At 37.2% G+C, this 27523-nt stretch overlaps 1 protein-coding gene across 3 annotated transcripts in view; it reads left to right on the forward strand.

Moving 5' to 3' along the window:
• Positions 1 to 5812: 5812 nt before the first annotated feature.
• The window catches only part of SLK (STE20 like kinase), a 56197-nt gene continuing 34486 nt past the window's right edge, over positions 5813 to 27523 (forward strand). Inside the window, exons 1-4 of one of the 3 annotated variants that reach the window (XM_042959937.1) lie at positions 10321 to 10560; positions 12183 to 12278; positions 25084 to 25248; positions 27435 to 27483. In XM_042959937.1, coding sequence (XP_042815871.1) covers positions 25162 to 25248; positions 27435 to 27483 — 136 coding nt within the window. In that variant the 5' untranslated portion in view covers positions 10321 to 10560; positions 12183 to 12278; positions 25084 to 25161. Of the gene's footprint in view, positions 6192 to 10320; positions 10561 to 12182; positions 12279 to 25083; positions 25249 to 27434; positions 27484 to 27523 lie in introns of those variants that run through there. The other 2 variants (XM_015536730.2, XM_007080304.3) reach the window with 2 other exon arrangements.

Below are 27523 nucleotides of genomic sequence, written 5' to 3' on the forward strand. Positions count from 1 at the left end.
TGTTTTCCAGACAAATGGCAGTGTCTCATGATTGTGTTAATAATATACTGCAATAAGCCACAAATTGCGGTTTGTAATTGCTGTGACAGCTTTGTGAAACAGGAATGCGTAGTAACAAAGTTTTCATTAAAGACCTGGGTGAGGTGCCAGGTTCTGGAAGATTAGAAGAGGAAATGAGGAAGAGTGGGAGACAGTGGTAAGGAGTTGGGACGTTATTTCTTAAGAGCAAAAACCTGAACATTTCTTCTGGAAGACAGGCGTTGACTTTACTCTGAAAATATCCCTCCCTCCCCTCACAATGCATATAGTGGGCTTTCCTTTCTCACTTGGTAAATTTCTTAAGGGTTATTTCAAGAATAATTTGCAGCGCAAACAGGATTCTCAGTGATTTTTTGATAGACATGCCCTTCTTTTTAAAATTCCAGCTGCATTTATTTACTCTTCAGTCACAATTATATCCTAAAAATGGACACAATTACTAATATATAACACAACTAAAGTTAGGGGCACAATGAAAACAGAATTTTATAGTTACAAGGGCTCTTAGAGATCATAAGATCATTTTAAAGAGGCAAATTACTACAATCTGAGCAGTTATCCTATTTTCTTGGTGATTCTGAATGGTTTCATTTCCCTGAAGCCACCTCTGTTAAAACTGAAACTCGTGCATAAGCCACAAAGTATTGAGGAGTGACTTGCCCATGGAGTCAGTTAATGACAGGACAAATAATTTTGAGCCAGTGCTCAGAAGTGTCACATCCAGCATATGTCTTATGAAACAAAGACAGAAGAAATATAATACATAACAGTATGAAGCAATAGAATAGCACAAAGGCTTTTATCAATCACAGGGGGTTCATTGCCTGGTGCTGTAGCTAGTTAATGTCTAAGTGAAATAAATTCAATATTGACCATCCAAGTCCTTAAAGTTCAAAAGATGTTAGTGTCTATCTGTACAGTTTTCATTTTTTATTTTCTCAAGATTTGAACATATTAAGACTTATCATTACACTGCCAAATGCTTATGATTCATTTCAGCAGAAGTAGCTAGGAATGAAGAGAGGGTGGGAGTGTGAGTGTAACGATTCTGTATGACGCAAAAAGGGAGATGAGGTAGAAAGGAGGATATTTTTAGAGTCCCCTTTTGAGACAAAAACAGCTTAAATCAGGTGATTTGTTTACTTTTAAAATAGGAAAAAAATAACCAAAAATCGGATTTGGAATTTCTGAATGACACACAATCCTATTTTAGGAGAATAATTGCTATAATTGCAGGTTACTTTCTTAAAAATACCTGAAAAAATGCTTCCTGAAAATAGAACTCCACAAGGAGAGAAAAATGTATTTATGCCACAGAGTACTTGTACACCAAAGGAATTTGCTATTTGCATGTAACCTACACAGTAGCATTTAAAGAATGTACTAGTAAATTTGCTGCCTAAATTAGAAATAAGGAAGGGGAAAGAAATTGACATGTGATTTACTTTCAGTAGGTATAAAGTTTTTTTGGTTTCATTCATTATTCAACAAAAATTATGGAATTGGAAGGCATCAGGTTTGATCAGGGGATGTAAGGATGGGCAAGAACCAGTCCCTGTCCTCAAATTGCCCTAGTCTGGAGAAAGAAACATACACATATCCTCATATACATCCCACATATACACATTTTCACATACAAACATACCCACACATACCCATATACACACATATTCACATACATATACGCACACATTCACACAATATATACACACATGATCATACACAAATATACATACACACATATATATTCACATATAAACATTAGACATATACACATATACACACTCACATACATACACGTTTCAGAGCTAACAAAGTGGAGACAATGAGTGGAGTATGATTTCAAGTTAAGAAGGGCAGGAGAAAGAAATCTCAGTGGCAACAATCCCATGAGATAGCTCAGTAAGGCTAAGGAGACAGGGGAGTTGCTAAATGCTAAGGAGTTTGGTTTACCAAGGTCTGGATTTAAGTTCAAATCTGCCATTTTTATCTCTGAGGCCATGACCATGCTATTTAACTGTCTCAGCTTTCCTTGCTTTTACATCAGGGTTACTATAGCGCCCACCTTGTAGGGTTGATGTGAGGTTTAAATGAGATGATGCATATAAACCACTGTGTTAATATGCCTGGCATGTAGGAAGCACTCAATACATATTCAATTTTTAATGATATCCTTATTGTTTTCAGTGAAGGTTAGTTATCTCATAAATTGTGAGGACAATTATCCCCTCACCAACTTTTTTTTTTTTTTTAGTACAAGAGAGAGAGATATCAAGCTGGGTAGCCAAAGAGGAAGAGGGAGAGAGAATCTTAAACAGGCTCCATGCTCAGTGCAGAGCCTGACTCGGGGCTTGATCTGAAGACCCTGAGATGATGACCCGAGCTGAAATCAAGAGTCGGTTGCTTAACCAACTGAACCACCCAGGTACCCCTGTCTTAAATTATTTTTAAGGTGAGTGGAGTCCAAAATGAATGAATGAATGTACTAAGTGAATACATACATGGCCACTGGTTAAACTTCACTTTTAATGGTTGAAAAACTCAAGGAACCCATATTACAATTTGTGAATAACACAGACATCTAGATATCATGGTCATTACTGGGAAAATGTGAATCTGTCAAAATGACATCTCCTCTGGTATTATTAAATAATTTCTGTGGCTATAACCTCATGTAAAAAATGCATAAGCTATAATTAACCCCATGATCATCTCATTAAAATACGTGAGGCTTCATCACTTCATTGATACGATGCTAATAATATCATTTGATATTATTCGTTGATATGATGAGTAAGAAATAAAAGTGGCTAATATACATATGGAAAGGTGTTACACCACTAGTAATCAGATAATTGTAAATTAGAGGTTATGTTGGGCTATCAAATTATTATACTTTTAATATGGGACAATACCTTGGTGCTATTGAAGGTGTGGTGAAATTGGCACTCTCATACATTGTTGGCAGGAGTACACATTGGCACAACCTTTCTAGAGGCCAATTTAGTAAACAAAAATTTTAATATTAATATAGTCTTTGACTCAGCAATTCTACTTGAATTTCGTCATAAGGAAATGTAATCAGAAAAATACAAAGATGCTTGTATATGCATGGTCACTGTAGTTTTGTTTATGATGACAAAAAATTAGAAACTACCTAAATGCCTACCAATAAAGAAATGCTTAATAAACTATGGTAGAGCTGTACACTGGGACTCTATGCACCCACTAAAAAGGATTAGATCTATTTGTGCTGTCATAGAAATATGTCCATGGTCCATATTGGATACCATTTTTATATTTAAAAAGTATATGCATAGAAAAAATATGGTTATATATCTTTATGGGTCTAACTTCTAAAAAGCAGCTTTACTGTGGTTTAATTTATATACCATAAAATTTCCCATTGTAAGTGTACAATCCAGTGATTTTCAGTGAATGTATATTTTCAGTTGTGCAATCATCACCATAATCCAGCTTTAGAATTTTTTTTGTTATCTCCCCCAAATGTTTCCTCATGCTCATAGGCTTAACATTTCACAGTGTATAGGGTGGGGGTAAAGCTGGGAAGGGGGAAAGCAAGAGGAGAGAATGACAGCTTCCTTGTTTATTATTTTTGTATTATTTGAATTAATTTGCAATAAGGATATACTGTCACTTAATTTGAGAAAACAGTAAGGTTTTTCTATTTTGAAAAGAGTCAAAAAAAAAAAAAAAAAAGAAAAGAAAAGAAAAGGAAACAGATTTATATCCTTTGACCCAACTCTACTTCTGGTAATTTATTCCACGGAAATAATCAAACATGTGGGAAAGGATTTGTAAACAAAGGCATTTTTCAGTGTTTTATCTAAAACAGAGAAAAGTTGTAATCTAAATATCTCACGATGGAAGAAAATAATTACTAATCATACTGGAATATGAAAAGTACAGGATGTAAACCTTTATATGCAGTATAATTTTATCCCTGTAAAAAAAGAAGTTAATGCACAGCCAAAAAAATCCTGTTTAGAAATACTGTATGTAAAATCTAACCAATGGTTGTCTCTGGATGGTGGAATTATAGTACTTTTTATTCTTTGTGCATTTCTTCATTTTCCATAATGAGTATGTTACCTTTACATCTAGTGCCACCTACATAAATGAATGGGTTATGGTATTTTCACAGGTGTATACATTTGTCAAAACACATAAAACTGTTGATTTAAAAATATGTACAACTTATTGTATACCAATTATACCTCCATACAACTATTAGAAAAACAAGGGGATCTTGAGAAAAAAAATCATCATAACCTTCTTACTGGAAGAGGGGTTTTGGTATGCCATTTTGGGGCTAGAGGCCCAAACGGTTAGGGAGGGGTATGTGATTATTTTATAGATAGTAACACAACTTTCCTCCAGATAACCTTCCTTCCTTCCTTCAAGGGATCTGCCTTCTCATTATGCGCCAGGAATGTTGCTAGGTTCTTGGATACCAAAACGAGCAACAAATCACTGTCCCGAAACAGCTCTCTTCTGCAGGAGGAGGGGAAGGTAGGTCATCAAGGGCGGATTCCAGCTAACGCCCACATCGCCACACTAGGCAGTCTGTCACTACTGTTGTCCAAGGGGGCCGGAACCAGGTCAGGAAGTGAAGTTCTTAGCTCAGATGGAGTCACGAAGGGTGGCACCAGGGTGGTTACGACTGTGGAAGTGGCCAGAAGGGAGTGTCCGTGGTCATAACTTGAGAAGCGGGTTTAAGCAATTTTTACGTATCTATGCCTCTCTTACCTGTACACTTGTACCAACAGCAAGAACTAAAAGTGAGCCCTTGCCTGTTCATGCAGCATGCCAAGGGCCTACATCTACTGCCTCATTTATTCCTCGCCACAAGTCCTCCAGGTAGAGACTATTAGGGTCTGCATCTCACCATGAAGAAACTAAGGCTCCGAGAGGTTACCTCCCCAAGGTCACAGAGCTGGTAAGCTCTGGCTTCAGAGTTCCCAACCACAACACATAGTGCCCTCTCACAGTACTTTGGGACCCGTTAGAGAGAGAAAAGATCCACTTTCGGGCCCCAAGCGGCAGCTCGGCTTTCACTCTACAAATTTTCCAGATCCAGAATGGGGGCAACATCCGCTAGCACAACCAAAAGGGTCGTGCCCACCGGGGAACTCCACCAGAGCGGTGGGCTGACAAGGATTTGGGGGCTTGCCGGAGCAAACCTAGAGCAACCGTCAAGGAGTGACGAGCACGGGCTCCCGCAACACACCCCACTCCCGGCGCCAGCTAGCCCCTGCCGGCCGCCAGCACACTGAGCTCAACGCGCGTGCGCGGGGCCAGAGGGGACGCCCCCGCGCGAGCGCGCAGTGAGCGGGGCGCGCGGCGGGAGCGCGGGCGCGCTGCGGCGTCGGCGTCTACGCGCGCTCCAGGCCGAGGCTGTGTGGGCTGGGGAGGGAGCCAGGCGGCGGCGGCGCCTCAGAACCGAAGGGACGCGCGGGCCTCGCGCCGCGGGAGCAGACGGCTGTGGAGGAGACCTTGGGCTCGCGTCCGGAGGCGAGAGAGCTCGGCCTGTCGACTGCCCGCTTCAGGGGCCGCCGGCCGCGTCCCTCGCCCGGAGTGGCCGCCGCCCCGGGAGACTCGCCGTGACACGGGCCTAAGCCGCGGCGGCCGCGGACGTCCGGACCTCTCGGACCGGGTCGGGTCGGGGCGAGCGTCCGGGCAGGTGCCGCCCCCTGAGGGCCGGCCGGGCGCGCGGCGCCTACCCGCGCGGCCCGCGGGCCGGGCTCGGCAGAGGGGCCGCCCGCGCAGCACCCCCCGCCCCCACCCCCTCCTGCCCGTGGGCCGGAGCCCGAGTAGCGCGCCCCGCCCTCCCCGGGCACGGCCCGGCCGGAGCGGCGGGAGCCGGGAAAGCCCGCGCCCGGCGCCGCCCGCCGGGCTCGCGCGGCGAGGAGGGAGGAGAAACTTTGCTTTTTATTGTTGCTTTTCGTGCTTAAGTGCGAGGAACTCTGCCGGGAGGAAAAATGTCCTTCTTCAATTTCCGTAAGATCTTCAAGTTGGGGAGCGAGAAGAAGAAGAAGCAGTACGAACATGTGAAGAGGGACCTGAACCCCGAGGAGTTTTGGGAAATTATAGGAGAACTGGGCGACGGAGCCTTTGGGAAAGTGTACAAGGTAAGAGGGAGAAAACGGGAAGTTGCACTTACTTGTAAGACAAAACAGCCACCGGTGCGGAGTGGCACGAGGAGTTCTCGCTCCCCTTGTCCCTTTCCTGCCTCTTGCCCCTTCTTTTTGCCTTCGTCAAGGTGCGTTAGAACTTTATTTGAGTTTATCATCCAAGGAGCAGCTAAGACAGTGGAGCGTAAGGTTGAACAAAATGGGGCCTGCATGTAGCTCAAAGAGAGATTGCTAAAGGGAGGCCGGGTTGCAGAGGCTACTCTGTCAAACTTTAAAGGAAGTGAGGTGTTCTTTAATTTCAAGGAGGGGTCTGCCGATAGCCCTCAAGTATTTTAAAATCAGACGCTCAATGTGCTTTTCGGTGGATTTATGTTTGTTTACGAGCTGTTTGCGTTCGTTTAGGTATGCTTGTGCCGAAGCAGTTCCCTCTTTAGCATCCAGGGCTTTTATCTGGTTTTATCTGTCGCTAGTACGTAACCCATCTTCTGAGATGAGAGCAAAGTGCTCCTTGCAGGCTAGTCTTCAGTTGGTTGCTTGACAACATGCTATAAAATGGAATGGAATTTCTGAATTTTCCAGAAGGAAACCTGCATCTGGTACTGGTTTCTGAACATAATTACAGCAAGCGTGGAGTAGAAGTCACTACCAGCGCTTAAAAAATTTAAAAAATACGTACACACCCATCTTTTAATATATATATATATTTATATATATACTTATATATAAATATATATATATAAATTTTTTATATAATAAATTTATATATAAATTATATATAAATATTTATATATAAATATATAATAAAAATATATTTATTATATATATATTTATTTCAGTAGAACGAGTTTTGATGTTTCAACGTGAAGGCATTGATGTTAACTGTTATTTCATAAGCAGTATATGAATGATGTCACTGGAATATTTTCATCCTGAAGGGTGAGGTTTTTCTGAGACACAGTTCAGGAGGAAGGACCCACAGGGTTGCCTAGAAGTGAAGCCATAAATAACTGACGTTTACACAGGACTTTGTAGTTTTCAAGGCACTTTCTCATAATTCGGCCCCCGCCAAAGGCCTGTGAGGTAGGCAGGTCAGTGGTATGTATCTACATTTCACAGATGCGGACACTGAAACTCAGAAATGTTTCTAAGTCACCCCAGTCAGTCTAGATTTGAACTCCAAATTCTGGCCCTGTGTTTACTGCTGTTTCTCACTTTAATGTCCACTGGTAGAAATGATAGTATTTTTCTCCTTTGTGAGCACCATCATACTTTTGCCTTTGCCCTGCCTCAAACGCATCTCACAGCTCCCAATCCTTCCCATTTTCCACCCAGGCTGAAATAGCCACTCCTCTCTCTGTGCTTTCAAAACACATTGTCACATGGCTGCTGTAGCATTTGTTACATATTATAGTTAATGATAAGAACAGGCCCAAGATGGTGATATACAGTTGGGTTCATCTGTTGCCGTAGCTCATAGTGCATCTCTCTGTATTAATTTGTTGAATTGAAAGAATGTATGTTACCTGCATGTGAGTTCTGTGGAAGCTATCATACTCTGGGAAACTTGGCGAAATAAACGTCCGGGTTTGTGTGGAGGGTAGAATACGGGCTGCAGCAAGAGCTTACAGCACAGTGTAAGATACTTAGAGTACAGTGTAAGAGCTTTTAGTGCTGTGGGAAGATCACTCTTGGGAGTCAGGAATTGGGTTGCAGTGCTGGCTGCCACAAACCAGCTTTGTGGTCTTGCACCTTCCTTTTCTTAGCTGGAGAATCATGGGTATCCCTAGATGTTTGTTTAGCTTCCTTCACTTCGTTAACATTACTGTGAGTATGCAGTTACCTAAGGCAAAAATAAATCCTCAAGGCACCTGGAATGCAGTAGTTAGAAGGTGGTAGGTGATTATGAACAGTATTCATGGTATAAATGTTTTATCAAATAGAAACAGTGTAGTATTAAGACCCTGGCTGTGGAGTTGGGCTGTATCTGGGCTCTGTCAGTAGCAGCCTGTGACCTTGGACAAGTTACTCAACCGTTCCATGTCTCACTTTTCTCATAAGACTTGCTCCTCAGTCTGTTGAGAATTAAAGGACTAAATGTAAGGCATATGGGAAGGGCTCAGCAAGTGGTAGGAATTACTATTATGTTTAGGACTCAGAAGCAAGATACGGTTTGGGACAGGAAAAGAGGCCTATGAAGATACTAAACCATTTTCTTGTTTTCCCAGGGCACAGATTGTGGGGACATACTCATAATGCTCAGTGATTTAATTCTTTAATGACACTTTCTGCAAAATGCAACACATCTTCCTATAATGAAACATCAATTGAAAATTTTCTGAAAAATAAGCAACTTACTCTATATAGTTGAACACTGTAAAATTGTGTCAAAGGTAATATTTGTGGGCTTGATGACTATTTTAGTGTGACATTGGAAGAACGTGAGTTCTTTGCATTTTACTTTTTTCATTTCACAATTCTATGCTTCTGAGGAATGAGCTCTGAGATTTTATTTTAAAAGAAAATTTAAAATTTAAACTTACCTGGCCTGTTGTGCAACTTTTTCCTAAAAACTTTTGTTTTCCAAGATCTCTAGAAATTCTAAATCTATATATTTCCTCTGTGTGGAGGAATAAGCTATCAAAGCTTTATATCATACGTACAGTAGTATGCGGTAGAAAACTTTCAAAAATTGATTCAAACTATCATTTGCTTGTAAAAATTAGTAACTGTCACCAAGATTAAATGGTAAATAGGTAATCATCTTGTGTATATAGTTTATTTGAAACATTTTTTTCTATCATATAGTTGTATTCCTTCCATTCAGTTCAGCACTATATAACTCTGTAGCAGTTACTTTCTTGTCTGAAAAATCGTCACTATTTTAAACTTATTTTTGCTTTTTAATGTGGTATTGACATATAAACAAAGTTATATAATATCACAATTTTTTATGTTTGGATTTTTGTTGCTTTTAACAGAAAAAAAAATGACATAAAGTTACGTATTAAATGGAAGCTGAATTCCTGACCGTGTGCTGGATGAGTGATTCTTTTTATGGCTCTGATGGGCAAGTGCCTTTTTAAAAAAATAGTGAGATACATATGTGCTGTTCATGTTTATCGCTTAGACCTGTAGTTTATTTCCATTCTCAGAAATAGAAGTAGAATTGGGTTATAGAGTAGCATATCTTTAATTTCACTAGTGATACCAAACTATATCAATTTACGTTCCCACTAGGAACGTATAAGAAGTTTCTTTCTTTGTATTTTTGCCTACAGTTGGTGTTGTCAGAATTTTTAATTTTTGACAATCCAATGTTATGTTTTTCATTATTGTTTTAATTCATCTTTCACTGACTATTAATAAGTAATTCTTTTCATAGGTTTATTGGTAATTTGGATTTCTTCTTTTGTGTTCAAGTTTTTTCATGTTCCTATCGGATATCCTTTTATTGTTTATTTGTAGTATATTCTGGATTTTAACCATTTGCTGGTTATGGTTATGGCAGATACATTCTTATTCTCTGGCTTGTCTTTTCAGTTTCTTTATGGTATCTTTTTATGAACAGGAAGTTCTTGATTTTAGTGTGGTGTAATTTGTCAATTTTTTTCTTTTCAGTTAATACTTTTTGTATTATGTTTAAGAAATTATTTCCTAACCTGAGATCATGAAGATAACCACTTGTATTATCTTCAAAAGGTTTGTAGTTTTGCCTTTGACAGTTAGGTATACAACCCACCTAGAATAGGTTTTTGTAAATGGTTTGAGGTAGGGGTCCAATTTCATTTTTTTCCTCATCTGAATACCTAGTTATCCCACAACCCATTATTGGGGGTAAACTATCTTCTTACTGCTCTACAAGGTCCTGTCTATTATATAATGTATCTGTCTCTATGATCTTGATTGTCTCCATTGATGTGTTTCTGTTCCCATACCAATATCTCACCATCTTAAGTAGGAAAGCATTAAAATAGATTTATGCTAGAGTACAGCTTCCTCATGTTCTTCATCAACAGTATCTAGTATATTGGCTCTTGGTGCTTGTATGGATATTGTAGACTTAGCTTAAGTTCCACAAAATTCTACTGTGGGTTTTTTTTTTTTTTTTTGAGGGATGATTTTGAAATCAATTTTGAAAAAATGAACATCTCTATGATATTGAGGCTTCCTATCTGTGCATATGTTTTCTCTCTAGGTCTTCTTCAGTATCTCTCAATAATAGGTTATAAATTTTCTCCCTAGAAGTCTTGGGAGCTCAAACTACTTCAAGAGTGTCTTAAATGTTTTATTTTTCCTATTGGAGTTTCCTCCTTGATTTGGTTGTATACAATCATCAGTAAGTCGTCTGAGAAAGGATCCACAAAAGGTACATTTTTTAAAATGTTGGATGTTTGAATATATCTTTATTATAATGTCATACTTGATGTATAGTTTGGTTATAGAATTCTAGTTCAAAAATAAGGGTTTTTTAGAATTTTAAGGACTTTTTCCATTCATTCCCGTTTATCTTCAAGCGCTGATGTTAAAAGTCCCATACCATTTTGTTTAGTGATTCTTTGCGATCTTTTTCTTTTCATCGTTTTTAAGATTCTCTTTTTATTCTGTTTATGGTGATGTACTTTGATATAGGTTCTTTTCCCCCTTTCATCTTGCTGGCCTCTTGGTTAGTTCTTTCAATCCAAAAACCTGTATTCTTTGATCCTGTGACTTTTTTTTTAATGTTTATTTTTGAGAGAGAGAGACAGACAGACAGACAGAACACAAATGGGGGAGGGGCAGAGAGAGAGGGAGACACAGAATCCAAAGCAGGCTCCAGGCTCCAAGCTGTCAGCACAGAGCCGAACGCGGAGCTTGAACTCATGGACTGTGAGATCATGACTTGAGCTGAAGTCAGAGGCTTAACTGACTGAGCCACCCAAGCGCCCTGAGTCCTGTGACATTTTTATGTGTAATTTATTTGAACCACCCCTCTAGGTAGTGGTTCTTGCTATGGTCTCAGGATTTCCGTTGTTTCTAAATTCATTAGGTACTTATATCATACTTGTATTCTCAGGGGCATTTGAGACACTTGACCAATTCTTTAAAAACCTCAACTTTTGGTTTTTAGATCACCATATTCTTGATATTTTTCCCACTTGTGTCTCTACTCCTCAGACGCTTTTGCTGGCTCTTCTTTCTCTTTCTGACTTTTAAGTGTTGGGATTTCACAGGACTTGGGTGTAGGTCCCCTTCTCTTTTTCTTTTCCTATGAGAATCCATCTTCTCCTATGGCTTCAATTACCATCTAAATGCAATTTATGTCTCTACCCCAAGGCCTCCCTTTTGAACTCCTGACCCATGCAGCCAAGTATCTGTTAGAGATTTCCGCTTAGATATCTCATAGTTTTCTTAAACAACAAGTCCAAAACATGAACTAATTGAACTCGTGATGTCAGCTCTGTATTTGCTTCTTTTATGTTTTCCATTCAGTAATTGGCATCTCTACCAGTTGCACAGACCAGAGACCTGAGGTCATTCTTAACACCTCCTTCTTCCTTACCTACCAAACCCAATTAATCACCAAGGCTTGTTAATTCTATCTATTAAATATTTCTTGGGGCGCCTGGGTGGCTCAGTCACTTGATGTGACTGACTCTTGTGTCTGACTCTTAATATTTGCTTAGGTCATGATTTCATGGTTATGAGATTGAGCCCCATGTCAGGCTAGTGCCTAGCATGGAACTGCTTGGAGTTCTCCCCCTCTCTCTGTACCCTAGCTGGCACGTGCTCTCTCTCTCAAAATAAATAAAATGAAAAAAATATTTTAAAATATTTCTTGAATCTGTCTCCTTTCTTCACTGTCATAATACTAGTCAAAACTGCCACTACCTAGACTTTTGCAAGTTATTGGTTTGTTTCAGGCTTCATATATATGTAATCATATATGTGTTCTCTTGTGTCTGGCTTCTTTTGCTCCACAGTTTCATTTTTTTTTTTTTTTTTGTATAGGTACCCATTTGTACCAGCACCATTTACTGAAAAGACCATCCTTTCCTTACTGCTTTGTGGTGCCTGCATCATATATCAAATGTTCATATATACATAGTATGTATTTCCATGATGTTTATTATTTCTTTAGGACAAATTCATAGAAGAATTGCTAGGGCAAAATAAATGATCATTTATCAATGGTTACTGTGAAATTATCCTAGAAAGGTTGTGCAAATTTATTTTTCAATTAATTTTTAATCACACAAAGAATTTCTATTTATTGTAAAAATTAACTTATTAGAAATAAAGTTAGTTTTCTTTGACCATTACTCCAATTATTGTTCCTTCTATTATCTCCCTAGTTGTACCTGTTATTATCTGTTTCATGTACATGTTTCCATATTTTTTTATGTACTTATGTATATGTACATAGGTTCTACCTACTTAGACAACCCAACAGTTGGTCTTTTTCTGTGCCTTTGTTCCTTAACTTGAATTCATTGTTAGCCCTTATCCTTTAAAAAAAAAGTATTTACTTTTTCAGTAGGCAAAAGAGTATCAGTTTATTTCATTTTCCAATTTTTTTTTATTTTACACATTTTTAAAATCTATCCATATTCTAATAGAGTTTGTTGATTTGTAAATATTTTTTATGTATTATGGAAATGAACACTTTATCATAGATGCTGCAGTGTATAGTTACCTTAGTTTATGGTACTTTTAAAAAAATTTTTTATATTTATTTATTTTTGAGAGTGCACGAGTGGGGAAAGGACACAGAGAGACAGACAGACTCAAGCAGGCTCCAAGCTCTGAGCTGTCAGAGCAGCACCCCATGCAGGGCTCAAACTCATGAACCATGAGATTATGACCTGAGCCAAAGTCAGATGCTAAACCAACTGATCCACCCAGGCACCCCTTTTTGATATAAAGACGTATTCTTTTCCTTATTCTACAAAACCTGTCAATATGATACTTTTTTTTCTTTTTGCTTTCATGCTTAGAAAAACCTTCCCTACCCAGAAATTAGATAAATGTTTATCTATATATTCTTCTAGACTTCTTGATAGTTCAGTTATAAGGAATTTTACTTTTTGGTTATCTGAAATTAATTTTCTCTGTGGATTGATATGAGGCTGTCTTTCTACCCAAAAAACTAATAATGTAATCATTTCCAGAAATTTAAATGCTATTATTTTGAAAATATAGCAAAGTATAAAAAATACATAAAAATAATTCTACCATCCAGATAACTTTTGTTAGCGATTTTTTAAAAACTCAAGAGGGCATTAATATGGTTAGATTTTTGAGCACTATAAAAAATGATAAAATTGAACAATAAAAGACTTCCCACCAGTTCTTTTTCCCAAATGCGAAAGAATTGTCAAATGGGTTTGTTACTGGTAGTTATATTCATATCATAATTCTGGAACTACTTTTGTATATATCATAGGAATATTATAGGATAGAGCAAATGAGTTATGTTGATTGTTTTGAAAATATTTATTTATTTTTGAAAGAGAGAGTGCAAGCAGGGGAGGAGCAGAGAGAAACAGAGGGGCAGAGAATCTGAGGCAGGCTTCAGGCCCTGAGCTCTGAAGCAGGCTCTGAGCTGTTAGTGCATGTGGGGCTTGAACTCATGAACCGTGAGATCATGACCTGAGCTGAAGTCAGATGCTTAACTGATCAAATCACCCACGTGCCCCAGTATATTGATGTTTTAGAAATTAGGGTTGAAATTCTGGGAAAAAGGAGTTAGAAACTTGGAAAGGAGAAAAGATAAGAAAGAACCCTGTGATATTGATTTTTGAATTGGAAGTTTCAGTTTGAACTTGAGATAGTACACACACACACACACACACACACACACACACACACACACACATTCCTGTTTTCCCTGAAATGGCCTAGAAATAATTATATTATAACTAGCATTCCCAGCTCTTGGCTTCTAAATACCATTCCACAGTAAGAAGAACCAGGGCTCATTGAAATGACTAATCCAGGTCTGGGGTAGGGAAGTACAGAAATAATTGAAAAGTGAAAGCTTTCCCACTAGTCCTTTTTTCCCAAAGGAGCCTGGAATATCTTATACCAGAAAGCATGGACATGCTCAAAAATTAACGGAGACATGCCAAATGTTCAGGGTAGTTTGAACAAATCTATCAATGATAAAATAACAACTTAATAGAATAATGGTAGTTAATATATAAAGATTGATAAGATTGGAAAAACCACTATTTTGCAACCATACTATAATAATTTAGGCAAAGATTATTGACAGATGCTAAGATCATTGTGTGAAAAGTTTTGGAGAGCAGGATTTATATACATGGTTTGAAATTATCACCCTTTAAAGGTACTTTTTACAGTAGAGAGATGTGATGGATACTGTCTTAAGTGATCACATCTAAGGTTAATCACCAGTAATAGGACAAAGTGTCATTACGTGTCTTCTAATGTAATTTGATGAGAAATATATAATCACCTAATGCAGTATTCTTGTCAAAAATAGTTAACTTGAATCTAATATGAAGAATAATCAGACAAATCCAGATAGTGGGACACTCTACAAATAAATGGTTTGGGTTTTTTAAATGTAAGCAATGAAAGATTTTTCAAAGACATTTGAGGAAATTTAAATATGGAGTATATATTAGGTATATCTATTAAATTCTTTTGGCATGATAATTGTAGTTATGTTGGAAAACGTCTTTGTTCTTGGTGGACACATGCTGAAGTTTTGGGAAGTGGAATGTAGCTTACTTCCAGATGGTGTAAGTAAAAAAGGAATGCCTGTATGTGTGTGCTTGTGTGTACATATCTATATGTAAAATGTATGTGTATGTATGCTTTGTGTGAGAATGAGAGTACCAAATGTGACAAAATGTTAACAATTGGTGACTCTTGGTGAGGTGTATAGGTATATGAATGTTTACTGTTCAGTTCATTCATTTTCTCTGTAGGTTTGAATTTTTTAAAATAAAGTGAGAGGTCATATTTTATCGTTTAAAAATTTTTAATTGACATACAACATTATATTAGTTTCAGGTGTACAACACAATCACTCTATATGTGTATATGTTGAAAGTAATCACAGTAAGTCTAGTTAAGATTTGTCACCTTACAGAGTTACAAAAAAAATTTCTTGTGATGAGAACTTTAAAAATATTTTTGTCATGTTTATTTGTTTTTTTAGAGAGAGAAAGGGAGGGAGGGAGGGCGGGCAAAGAGAGAGAATCCCAACCAGGCTTGTGCTGTCAGTGAGGAGCCAATGCAGGGCTCAAATCCACAAACCATGAGATCATGACCCAAGCTGAAATCAAGAGTCAGACGTTCAACCAGCTGAGCCACCCAGGTGCCCCAATGGTGTATTACATGTTTAAAAGTTGTTCTGTGCTGACAGCTCAGAGCCTGAAACCTGCTTCACATTGTGTGTCTCCCTCTCTCTCTCTCTGCCCCTCCCCCTCCCTCCCTCCCTCCCTCCCTCTCCCTCTCTCTCTCTCTCTCTCTCTCTCTCTCCCCCCCCCTTCAAAAAAATTTAATAAAAATGTTAAAAGTTGCTAAGAGACTAGATCTTAAAAGTTATCATCACAGGGGTGCCTGGGTGGCTCAGTTTGTTGAGCATCCCGACTCTTGGTTTCGGCTCGTGTCACAATGTCATGGTTTATGAGTTTGATCCCCGTGTCTTCTCTTTGTTGACAGCACGAGCCTGCTTGGGATCTCTCTCTCTCTCTCTCTCTCTCTCTCTCTCTCTCCCTCCCTCTCCCTCTCCCCCTCTCCCCCTCTCTCTCTCCCCCTCTCTCTCTCCCCCTCTCTCTCTCCCCCTCTCTCTCCCCCTCTCTCTCTCCCCCTCTCTCTCTCTCTCTCTCCCCCCCTTCCCCACTGAATGTTCACTCTTTCTGTCTCTCTGAAAATAAATAAGTAAACTTACAATACAGCATTGTTAATTCTAGTCACCATGCTGTACATTATATCCATGTAACTTATTATTTTATAACTGGTAATTTGGTACTTTTGACCTCCTTCCCCCATTTCTCCTACCCTTACCCCCTGCCTCTGGCAACCACCTGTCTGTTGTCTGTATCTGTGAGCTTGGTTTTTTGTTTGTGTTTTTAGATTCCACATATCAGTGAGATCATATGGTATTTGTCTTTATCTGACTTTTTTCACTTAGCGTAATGCCTTCAAGTTCCAACCATGTTGTTACAAATGGACCCACATAACCTGGGTCATACTTTTAAATACTCTTCTGCACCATTACTTTATTTCACTTAACAGTTTCCCTTTTCACATTTTTTTCTCCCTCCATATATTCATTTTTTCTCTCTCTTTTTCTATGAAAGGAGAAAGAAAGTCTCCTTTCAGTCAAGTAATTATTTTATGCTGTTAAAGTTATTTGGCATTTATTAAATATTATGCTTTCTACTCAATACCACATGAAGTCTAAATTCCTAGCACATAGACATTTATGTTTTAAAGAGGTAACTGAGACTTAGGATTGTAAAAATAACTTTAACATGCTGGCTTTTCTTTTTTCTTTCCTTGTAAAATTCATGGTGAGTTCCTTACCTTAACACCATGCATTTTAGTCCTTTATAATTTTAGATTTCAGAATATTTGTGTGGAAATTATCATCCCTAATATATAAAAACCTTTATTTTTCTTGAAATAAGTGAGAAGACTGTGTGATCTGAGAAGTGGTGAAACATTTTGGAAAGTACAGGTTTAGCCAATGTTATCTTATTATTGACATCATTTTGTTGGTGGTTATCTTGACCGATCAATGACTAAGTTTTGAATAAATAACCAGAACATGGGATGCTTGAGTGGCTCAGTCGGTTAAGCATCTGATTCTTGATTTCAGCTCAGGTCATGATCTCAAAGTTTGTGAGTTGGAGCCCCACATGGGGCTCTGTGCTGACACTGTGGAGTATCCTTGGTATCTCTCTCCCTTTCTCTCTGCCCCTCTCCTGCTTGCATGCATTTGCTTGCTCTCTCTCAAAATAAATGAATTAACTTTAAACAAAAATAACCAGAACAATATAAATAAAATGGTGTTTTGGAATATAAAGAGAATATAAGGTATATTCCTTTCACTTTTGCAGAATTGAGAAAATGACATTAAAATGGTTTTTTGAGAAAGGATTTCTGTAATATTTTACAGAAATTATGGAAAGCGCATGTACAGTCAGTACTCATTATTTGCAGATTCTCTATTTGTGAATTTGTCTGTTATTAAAATATATTTGTAGCCCCAAAGTCTGTACTCAGTGCTTTCAGTCATTTGCATGTATGTGCAGAGCTGCAGAGAGTGAGTGTGCACATTCCCAGCTGAGATGTAACAGAGTGACACTCTACCTTCTTGTTTCAGCTCTCACACAGCTTTGACCGGAAGATGAGAGACAGTAGAGGGCAGTGCAGTGTAGTGTAAGAAGTCTGGTTTTGGTCCCATTTGGATGGGATTTGAATTGTAACTGTACACCTATTTTGGGGCTGCCTCAAGCAAGGCACTTCTGAATCTTGTTTTCTCCTTTGTAAAATAAAGAGGATGGAATCTCCCAGGATGAATTATTTTTAGGATATAAGGTTATAATCTATATAGGATATGTTTGTTTGTGTACATATTTCTCCTAGGAGCAATGGGTCAGTATTTGCTAACAGTGTTCATGCCCATAACTACTTTACGTCTATAGCGACTTTAGAGAACATAACTACCACAAATAATGGAAATCAACTGGATGTCTTTACTAAGTGATGTTGAATAATTTTACTTATTTGACCCTTGTTCCTATCAAAATCTTACCAGGACTCTGAAGAGATCACTAGAAGTAGCATATAATCGAAACAGGTAGGAAACAGGTAGCAGTAGTATCAAGAGTCAAACCGTATGTTTTCTTCAGTGCTGTTTCCTCCCTTCTCACTTAACAGTTCTTTGGAACTCTAGATATTTATTACCTAGATACTTCATACTACTCTGTTCCTTCATTCTCTCGTCTGTCACCCTGATCATTTTAGAAGGATTATGCCAACTATTAAATTATTGTTTTTCAGCTCCAAACACACCCTTCTCTGCCCTGCTTTGTAATACTATTGTGAGATTCTGCAGAACTCATTTCTACCTTGCCAGATGCTCACTTTTAGGTTTCACAAGTACGGGGTGCTAGGGGGAGGCTGCAAGGTGGAGGAGGAAGAAGGGACTCGCGCCTTTCTCTCTGTTTCTTGAGGGCTCCCTGTCTGCTTTTCTGTTAGTGTGACCACCATTCTGGTGGACTTCATCCTAGCAACAGCAGTTTCTCTAGATAGCAGCAGTTGAATCCAGTTAATAGTTTTTCCGGTACTCAAGAGCTGGCCTCATCATAACCCTTCATAACACCAGCTGCAGTTGGCTAGCCCCCCTTCCTCAAAAGGTACCCCAGTCCCATAGGACCCCTCTTCCAAAATCAGAGAGGTTGACACCAGCTGAGCAGCACTCTCCTCAGGGATCTGAGTTTCAGCTGTTTAGAACCTTCCCTGCAAGCCTCTGGATTTTAATCATTCCAGTCTCTTACCTTGACTCTCTAGTCCTGTGGGTGGTAGCTTTTCCCTGTAGTTGTTACATCCCTCATTTTTCTCATTCTTTATCTTTTTAGTTGTCTACATATCAACATAATTAATAATGACATTGTCTCTATTAAAATATATTGATTTCTTCCTGTGGTGGGGCCTTTTCTGATACAAAGATTAAATAAGTTAATAAGTGGAGAGTGCAGAGAGCAATGTTTGGTGCAAGGTAACTACTCAGGGAATAATATCATCTAAAACTTAATGGATATTATTATATAGACTATCATACTTGGAAGAATTTGAGATATTTATAACCTGTTTCTTTGCAAAACACTAAAATTTCCAGTTTAACTACATAGCTCAAAAAACATAATCATTGAATTTATTAATCTTGATATGCTTGTCATCTTCTCGTGAGGTCTAACTTAACTACCCTATTTAAATTGTAACTTCTTCCCTGTGTACCTGCCCACTCAGCCATCTCCTCATCTTTCTTATTACCTTATTTTTTTCCATAGTATAATTACTAATATATTCTTTATTTACCTATTGACTATCCTCTCCCCACAGTTATAAGTATCTTGAGGGCAGAGAGATTTTTGTATATTCTTTATATTGTCCGTATCTGGAACAGTACCTGACACATGGAAGGCATTCAATAAGTATTTATTGAAAGAATGAATTGATTTTAGCAGATCAACTCTTGAGTACACTTTCAGTAGATCTTTATACTGTGTTTCTTTCCTACAACCGATGTTTGTGGAGTGTTTGTGTTTCTACAGCTCTGACTAGTGTCTTGTATGTAGTTGATGTTTATGAACTATAATTTTGATTGTTTGGTTTTTGTATTTTGTTGTGGTTGTGTATCTTTATACACTGGACAGTTAGGGTCTTACCTCTTGGTAGGAGGAGGAATAAATACCTTTGAACTCTCAGCCTTTAGATAAATCATCTAAATCAGTAAATCACTCTCAGTGATTATTGAAGTGATTGAATTAATTTCTCTCTCTTTTTATTTTTTGTCTTTTAGATTCTTTTTAATTAATTTGTTCATTTTTATTTTTTGGTCTTCCCCTTTTGATTGACTAACACTTTTGTGTTACTAAAAAAGTCATCTATATTTTCTGTGCTGGTGTTTCAGTTGCCAGCTGAGAATTGTATTGAAATATATTTCTCATTATATAAGTATGAAAGAGCTTTAGAAAATGTAGGAATATAGAAAGAAAATAAATGAAGGTTTAAAAATCACTTATATTCTTACCACCCAGGAAATAACCACTGTTAAAACAAGTATAATATAAGAGGATATAGTTTTTACCCTGCTTCTTTTAGAACATGCAACCAGTTCAGGAAACTCATTGTTTTCCCTGTAGTCACTTACTTGTTTATATAATGTAGCCAGGCTTTATTCATGATCCATGAAAATAAAAACATACTGATTTTTAAGTGATCATGACTGATCTTTGAAAACTTTTTATCAGAAGTTATATCTTATTTATCTGTTTATGAGAGAGGGGAGAGGGAGAGAGAGAGAGAGAGAGAGAGAGCGAGCCAGGGAGGGGCACAGAGAGAAGGAGAAAGAATCTCAAGGAGGATGTGGGGCTCGAACCCACGAACTGTGAGATCATGACCTGAGCTGAAATCAAGAGTTGGACACTTAACTGACCAAGCCACCCAGGCACCCCAGTTATATCTTCTTTAAATTAATATCTGGGTATTCGTTATTCCATTATTAACATTTGTTTAGTTATTACATTAAATCTTTATATGAAGAATTTTTGTGCTTTTAGTTAGGTGAAGCTGTTTCTTTTTTTAACATTTTATTTGTTCAAAGTATAGTTTCACACATTTACCAGTATTTATTTCAATTTTGATTTTCCGAGTTCTCTAGAATCAGATCCTGATGAGTAATCAAGTTATTTCCAAGCAATAATGTAAGAGACACTATATTTTCTTAAGTTTATTTATTTTGAGGGTGGGGGAGGGGCAGGGAGAGAGGGAGAGAGAACCCCAAGCAGGCTTGGCACTGACAATGCCCCACTGTGGGGCTCAAACTCAGGAACCATGAGATCATGACCCGAGCTGAAGTCAAACTCTTAACTGACTGAGCCACCGCAGGCACCCTGACACGCTTTATTTTCTAATGTTACTTTTATTTATTATTTATAGTAAACCAAGTGGTACCATTGTTGGCTTAATTTTATCCACAGGAATGGAATAATGAAATTTGTTACTATAAAGAAGTTTAGAGAGGCTCCTGGCTGGCTTAGTTGGAAGAACATGTGACCCTTGATCTTAGGATTGTGATTTCAAGCCCCAGGTTAGGTATAGAGGTTACTTAAAACTTTAAAAAATGTTATTTCTTAAAATAACTTTAAAGGTTATCTAGTGTTAATTATTTTTTCCATTCCACTTACAAGGCACATCTTTAAAATCTTAAAGGACATCAGTAGAAGCGTGCAGAAGCAGGATGACTTTTAACCCCACATGGTCTCCTAAGGGCTCATATATTATAGTGTTGCTGTTCAAGGACAGCTCCTCTGGTCTTTTTCCTCCCAAAGTATTACAGTAAAATAGTGAGAGAACGGCTTACCTCTCACTGGCTTGTTTCCTCTGGCTCAGAAGATGATGAATTCTAATTATCATTGGCTCCAGTGTAGTCTCTTTCTTTGAGAGACAGACTTGATACCATGTTTCGCTAGTTATGACAGACTTTTTTACTTTTTGACATCTTTGGAAGGGATATGTCTTTTATCCAAAGATGCCTTCATATTTTTGTTGGCCAAGGTGGAAGTCGTGCTCTCTTTGTCATTGCCTGTGCATTGTGAACTTAGTTGTATCCCTAGTGTCATGTAGTTGCAGCCCCTTGATGTTTCAATCAGTAAACTATTTAAGGGCCTTTGGAAGAAAGAATGTGAGGACTGATTGTTATCTAAAAATCTTGTAGCACCTGTGTTAAGATCAAGACAGTATCAGTATTATAATTGGAAAACGGGAGTCTATGGTTTCAAAGAAAATTTTGGTGACAGTAGTAGGGGAGCACTCTTTTAAGAAATGCTGCATCACCAAAGCTTTTAATGGCCAGAGAATGATGTCCTGTGGAAAAACACAGACATTAGATAACTGAGTGACAAAGTGTTTCAGAAGTGTTCAACTTAAATACCAAAAGGCGTTTAATTTCTTAAGTATGCACAAGGAGAATGGATACATATTAACCATCTTTGAATGTGTCCAAAAGAGCTCTTTAAAAAGGTATAAGAATTCAAAATGATAAAATCTTGTCATAGTTTAATTGGCAGATTTTCTTCCTTAGTGGAACATAAGATAGTGGTGCATCTTAAAAGGCATCCTAGATTTGACAAAATGTGGTAGATCAGACTTTTCTTCTAGAGTGGTAGTGATGACCAGTATAAAGTTCTTTTTTTATCCAAAACATATTTTCTGAACCCTGAGCCTTAGGGTTATTTAATTACTTAAGTAGTAATTAGTATTACTTTTTACTTTTGTTTTTTCTTAAGTAAAACATAGCAACAATCTACTTAGGAAAATTACCATATACAGGCTGATACCTGCTTTATCTTTTCATCATCATTTCCAAGGTTAGATAATAGATCCCTAAGAAATCTCCCATATACTGATACAATTTTTGGTACTTTATTGCATCTGTAAAAATAATCCATTCATTTAAAAAATTCAAACAGTATGAAAAATACAAAAAAAGTAAAAAATACTTGAAACTCCACCATTCTCACTGATGATGTCTCTCCAGATACTTCTTATGCAGCTATTTGTATGTGAAAGTGGATGTATACTTTCTGTAAAATTGCTTACCTCTCATGTTTAGCAAGTTGCCTTTGTTCCATTCAGTGTTATATTACAGCTATTGTTACATCTGAAATATTGATTGATTAGTTATTGATTTTAATGGCTGCATAATTTTCCATTGTAGAACTGTGCTGAATTATTTAAGCAGGTTCCTGTTAATGGACATTTATGGTCATTCAGTTTTCTTTAAATAGTGTGTTGATGAATATTTTTGTGTATGCATATTTTTTATTTTATAAAATTATCTCCTTATGATAAATTCTTAAAAGTAGGATTTGGACATTATATATTGAAATTTTTATTAGTAGCTTTTAAAAGTTTGGTATTTTTTTAAAGGGTAATAGATGCAGTTTTGCTGAAGCAGTGATAATATATAATATTGAAATGTCTTTTAAAAACCTACTTAGTATTTTAAGATCTGATTCCTAATTTTTAAACAAATGATCTTGGCTCCTGTAGCATACTTGGAAACCTTTCATTTATAATAAATGGAAGTGAAAAGTTACTCAACCAAAGAAAGAAAATGGAAGAGTTAAAGTACTAAGTACAAAGAAAAATATAGAAAATGGAAAGAAAGAAAGAAAGAAAGAAAAAATGGAAAAGTTAACGTACTAAGTATAAAGAAAAATAAACTGATGGAAAGATAGGAAAACTGGAAAGGGTAATAGAATGATTCAGATAAAGAAAGGGCTTTGGAAACAGACCTAGATTTGAATCCTGATTTTGCCTCTTACTGCATGACCTTGGGGAAGCTTTTTGATTTCTCCAAGTTTGTATGTCCCCCTCTAAGGATAATAACATACCACATAGTTGGTGTGAGGATTAAATAATAGGAATAATTATAGCTAACATTATTGAATTCTTACTATCTGTGGCAGGCATTTTATTAAATGTTTATATGTATTTTTTCACTTGGCTAATACTTATCTTAATTTTCACAAACTTGTGCGATGTTAATATGTTTTACTGATAAGGAAACTAAAACAGAGAGATTTTTTAAGTTGCCTCAGGCAACATAGTAAGTGGCAGAATCAGAATTTGAACTTTGTCTGACCAGTAGAGCCTGCAGTGTAAAACACTATTCTATGTGTATACAAAACACTTAGCACAGTGCATAGCATATGTGAGTTAATATACATGTTGAGGCTATCTTTTAAAAATAAGCATGTCAAGAGAATGAGAAGACAAGCCACTGACTGGGAGAAAATATTTGCAAAAACATATCTGATAAAGGATTATTACTCAAAATATATAAATAACTCTTAAAACTGAGCAATTAGAAAACCAACAATTTCATTAAAAACTGAGCCAAATATGGGGTCCCTGGGTGGCTCAGTCGGTTAAGTGTCCGACTTTGGCTCAGGTCATGATCTCATAGTTCATGAGTTTGAGCCCCGCATCATGCTACGTGCTGACAGCTAACACCTGGAGCCTGCTTCAGATTCTGTGTCTTCCTGTCTCTCTGTCCCTCCTTGCTCGCTCGCTCTCTCTCTCTCTCTCAAAAATAAATATTAAAAAAAATATTTTTTAAAAATGAGCCAAGTATCTGGACAGACACCTCACTAGAGAAGGTGGCCAGTAAGCATATGAAAGGATGCTTATATTATTATATATTAGGAAATTGCAAATTAAAAAAGGAGAAACCACTGCATACCTTTAGAATGACAAAAAATTCATACTGACAACACCAAGTGCAGGCGAGCATGTGTGGAGCAACAGGAACTCTTGTTCATTGCTGGTGGGAATGCAAAATGGTACAGTTTGGCAATTTCTTATAAAACTAAACAGAGTCTTACCATATGATCTAGAAATTGTGTTCCTTGGTGTTTACCCAAAGAAGTTGAAAACTTAGGTCCACACAAAAACCTGCACATGGATGTTTATAGCAGCTTTATTCATAATTGCTAACACTTGGAAATATCCAAGATGCTTTCAGTGGATGAATGGATAAACAAACTGGCACATCTATATGTAATGGACTATTTAGTCCTAAAAAGAAATGAACTATTAAACCATGATAAGACATGAAGGAAATTTAAATGCATGTTACTAAGTGAAGGAAGCCAATCTGAAAAGGCTACATACTGTATGATTCCAGTTATGTGATAATTCTAGAAAAGCTAAACTGTGGGTGCAGTGAAATGATCACTGGTTGATAGTGGTTAGGAAAAAGGGAGGGATGAATAACCTGAGCATAGAGGTTAGAGCAGTGAAACCATTCTGTATGATATAATGGTAGATACATATCATACATTTGTCAAAACCCATAGAGTACACACTAAGAGTGAATCCTAATGTAAACGTGGTCTTTGGGGATGATGTGTCAATGAAGGTTCATCAGTTGTAACAAATGTACTACTGTGGGGCAGGATGTTGATAATGGGAGAGGCTGTGCATTTGTAGGGGCTGGGACTACATGAGAACACTCCAACTTTGCTGTGAACCCGAAACTACTCTAAAAAGATAAAGTTTATTTTAAAAAGAAAATAAAATTTAAAAAGTCAAGTGTACATTGTAAGTGTGACACTTGTGATGCTTTCATTTTTAGGCTCAGAATAAAGAGACCAATGTTTTAGCTGCTGCAAAGGTGATTGACACGAAATCTGAAGAAGAACTTGAAGATTACATGGTTGAGATTGATATATTAGCATCTTGTGATCATCCAAATATAGTCAAACTTCTAGATGCCTTCTATTATGAGAACAATCTTTGGGTAACTATTTTCTATTGATATTATTATAAGAGCCAAAATGAGTTAATTGTCTGAAAGAGATTTCTAAGTTGTGGTAGTCTATTTTATGTATTATCTCTTCTGTTTTATTACTTATGTTACTTGAATGGGAGTTGATCTGATGAGAGGGTCATTAACAACATAATTATCCTAGCTTCAGCAGATGTTCAGATGAATATTTCAAATGTTTGTTTATTTCTGAGAGAGACAGAGAGACAGAGCACGATCAGGGGAGGGGCAGGAGAAAGGGAGACACAGAATCCTAAGCAGGCTCCAGGCTCTGAGCTATCAGCACAGAGCCTGACGTGGGGCTGGAACCCACGAACTGTGAGATCATGACCTGAGCCGAAGTTGGACGCTTAACCAGCTGAACCACCCAGGCGCCCCTCAAATGAATATTTCAGATTGTACAGTATTTCATGATTGTTTGACATTGGACCCAAACGGAGAAACTTGGTTAAGAATATTAAATTTTCTAAATTATGAAATTAAATGAGTTCTCTTGTTTGTAATTTAAATTTAGGCATTTAGGGGCACCTGGGTGGCTCAGTCGGTTAAGCGTCCGACTTCCGCTCAGGTCGCGATCTCGCAGTCTGTGAGTTCGAGCCCCGCGTCGGGCTCTGGGCTGATGGCTCAGAGCCTGGAGCCTGCTTCCGATTCTGTGTCTCCCTTTCTCTCTGCTCCTGCCCCGTTCATGCTCTGTCTCTCTCTGTCTCAAAAATAAATAAGACGTTAAAAAATAAATAAATAAATTTAGGCATTTAAATTTTTTGGAAATTTGTTTTCTTAGAAATTGTTTTAAATTTCTTATCCTAAACTTTTTGTAAATCATGTAATAAATTACAGAATACTTATTAGAAATATTAAATATTTATTTTCTATTCACCAGACTCACCTTTGAATAGTAGTAGCTAAGGCTGAATATATAAATTTTGTTCATTTTTAGAAAACATTAGGCACAAGTGCATATAGAAATAAAATATTTATTATAATAGCTGGTCAACCATTTGCTCCAAACTGACACTCATTTAATCAAGATGGCTTTCTGAAATGGAGTTTCTTTTCTCCTTGAAGGAAAGTGTTATGAGAGAAATGCTAGGAGTATGTAGTAGAAGTAATATCTGATTGGAAATCAAAAGCCCTATATTTTTTGATCCTGGTGTTGCTATGTTGAATAAGTCAGTTAACCTTTGAGTGTATTTACTCATCTATAAGATGAGTAATGCCCTATTTTTCAAATGATATAATGAATTTGAAAACCATCTGTAACTGGCAAACACCTGTAAAAAAATAAGAGTATTATTATACAAAGGGGAAAAAGCAGGAAGCTACACAGTTTGACAAGCTAAGTAATTAAAAAAACTATCTTATAATTATCATCAATGTGGTGTCCTCTAATATAGTTGTTCAGGGCTCTAGCAGAATGTTCCCGGAGATTCTAATGAAAATGAATTCCTAGATAATAACCAGATAAGATCTTTACTTGAGATTGTTGCAAAATAAAAAGTTGGACAACTGTGAGATATAGTCTAGTGGGAGAGATTGATATTAATTATCTATAATTAATAATTCAATGAATTATGATATATATAAAATTACAACTGTGATGGGATAAGAGAGAAATGTACATGGTGGTATATACCAGGGAGATCTGGGAAGGCCTCCCTCAGGATGTAATCATTGAACTATGATCTGAAGCTTTGTGTATGTCTGTGTGTGTGTGTGTGTGTGTATGTACGTGTGTCTGTGTGTATTTTAACTAAAAGAAGTCTCTTAAGTATTTTTAGGATTTATTCCTATTAGTAAAGTTAAAAAATAGATTTGATCACTTAAATCACAGTTACATTAAAAATGAGTATAATGAAATCTGTCGGTGGTAATGAGATGGATATATAATACTGTCCTGAATAAAAATTGTGTACCTAGTAATTTTAGAGAAGCAGGGACACTAAAAATGGTGATTTAAAAATGCACATGTGCCTACAATGTGTTCTCTTTGTGCTTTCTCAAAATGTATATCATTAAGACTCTTAACTCTTTAAACAAAAAAAAACCCTTTATGGTCAGTGTAATATTGTTTCCATAACCTAGTTATTTATCTTTTTGCTAAATTGAAGAAAAACTACTCACTGTCCTGTTAGACACGTGCTTTCTTTGTTTGCCTGCAGATCCTCATTGAATTTTGTGCAGGTGGAGCAGTGGACGCTGTGATGCTTGGTAAACATCTTTTTATTCTTTATTTTGTTTATTTTATATT

The sequence above is a fragment of the Panthera tigris genome, chromosome D2 (assembly GCF_018350195.1).
Source record: "Panthera tigris isolate Pti1 chromosome D2, P.tigris_Pti1_mat1.1, whole genome shotgun sequence".
Classification (NCBI taxonomy): Eukaryota; Metazoa; Chordata; class Mammalia; order Carnivora; family Felidae; genus Panthera; species Panthera tigris.